General features: G+C 44.4%; 1 protein-coding gene across 1 annotated transcript in view; it reads left to right on the forward strand.

The window, feature by feature from the left end:
• LOC103583873 (fer-1-like protein 4) overlaps window positions 1–1,229 on the forward strand; it is a 5,650-nt gene extending 4,421 nt beyond the window's left edge. The window contains exons 2-3 of the mRNA XM_008565068.1: window positions 735–862; window positions 1,055–1,229. Coding sequence (XP_008563290.1) covers window positions 735–862; window positions 1,055–1,229 — 303 coding nt within the window. The remainder of the gene's footprint in view (window positions 1–734; window positions 863–1,054) is intronic.
• The last annotated feature ends 439 nt before the right edge of the window (window positions 1,230–1,668 follow it).

The raw sequence follows: 1,668 nt of genomic DNA on the forward strand, positions 1-1,668 counted from the left end.
AGAGCATGGCTTTGTAACCCCAAGGTCAAGTGTTCAGATCCCCCAACTGCAAAAACCCAAAAAACAAACCAAAAACCCCACAAAAAATATGTAAAATAGTGCTACATATTACTCAGGGATACTTATATAGGTAATAAAAGTATAAAAATACATATGTTAGTGGTAAATCCCTAGTAAAGGGTTTTGGTTACTTCAGGGATGAGGAGGGAATTAAATCAGGTAAGCTTATTAAGGGTTTCTCAGTTTGTTAGTAATGTCTCATTTATTAAACTGGGCACACGCATGCTCAATGTATTATTTTTCATTTAATTAAAACACTCTTTTTTTTTTTTTTTTTGGTGGCTGGGTGGTAAGGGGATCCGAACCTGTGACCTTGGTGTTACCAGCACCATGCTAACCCTTAATTATTCCTAATAGTAAAAGATGCTCATCATAAAAAATAAAAGACAAACAATATGGAGAGTCATAAATTGAACAAGTCCCTTATTCTGTACATTGTTCCACATATCTTGTTTTTTATTATATTTTTCATTATACTTATTTGTATGTCTTAAGCATCTCATAACTAATTGAAAATAAACGGCATCTTGAACCTCCCAGTTAACTTCTCACAGCGGGAGATCTCTCCTTGGTAACTTCCTGCTTACATTTAATCTGAGATTAGGTCCAACAAGGATAATCTTGGGCTATGACAATGACACTTCTTCCAATTCCACTCCATACTGTCCCACTAGGCTACCAACCTGGCTCCTGCAGACCCTAACGGCAAAGCAGACCCCTATGTGGTGGTGAGCGCTGGCCGGGAACGGCAGGACACCAAGGAACGCTATATCCCCAAGCAGCTCAACCCCGTCTTTGGAGAGTGAGGCTGGGCCCTGGGGATAGGGATGGGGGAGCAATTTGACCATCAGGCCCTGTGGCCCAAGGGCTCTCACTTGGGTAACTGGCCTGGTGATGGTGGTGGAATGGACCCACGCTGCTGACACCCCTACTCCCACCCTACACCACCTCCTAGGGTGTGGAGGTGTCCTCAGCCACTCTCCCTCCTGGCCAGGGTCCTGGAGCTAAGTATCTCCCTCCCGGCTGAGCCAGAGCTGACCGTGGCCATATTCGATCATGACCTTGTGGGTTCTGATGACCTCATCGGGGAGACCCACATTGATCTGGAAAACCGATTCTACAGTCACCACAGAGCGAACTGTGGGCTGGCCTCGCAGTATGACGTGTGAGTCTGGGGCCCTCAGCAGCCATTCTAGGTCTCTGACCAAACATGTTCAAGCTCACATTCCCATTTGTATCTCCAAATTGCATGATTTCATAAAAGGGGACCTGCCACTACCCAACCAAGACATTATAGCTCAGAGGTCAAGACTTGGCCTTGGGAGTTGGGATCCTGTATAAGTCACTTGGCCTCTTTGAGCCTCAGTTTCCTCATCTTCGAAATGGAGATAATATCATTATCTCCGTCATGGGAGCACCTGGCACACATCTTTGATTTTTTTTTTTTTNTTGCGATCCGTTGCCGGTCACGAAAAAAGACAAAAAGGAAAAAAAATAAAAAATAATAAAATTAAAAATCCATTGTAGCCGGCTGGTTAGCTCACTTGGTTAAACGTGGTGCTAATAACACCAAGGTCCAAGTTTCGATCCCTGTACCGACCAACAGCC

Source organism: Galeopterus variegatus, unplaced genomic scaffold (genome assembly GCF_000696425.1).
Source record: "Galeopterus variegatus unplaced genomic scaffold, G_variegatus-3.0.2 Scaffold29672, whole genome shotgun sequence".
NCBI classification, from domain to species: domain Eukaryota; kingdom Metazoa; phylum Chordata; class Mammalia; order Dermoptera; family Cynocephalidae; genus Galeopterus; species Galeopterus variegatus.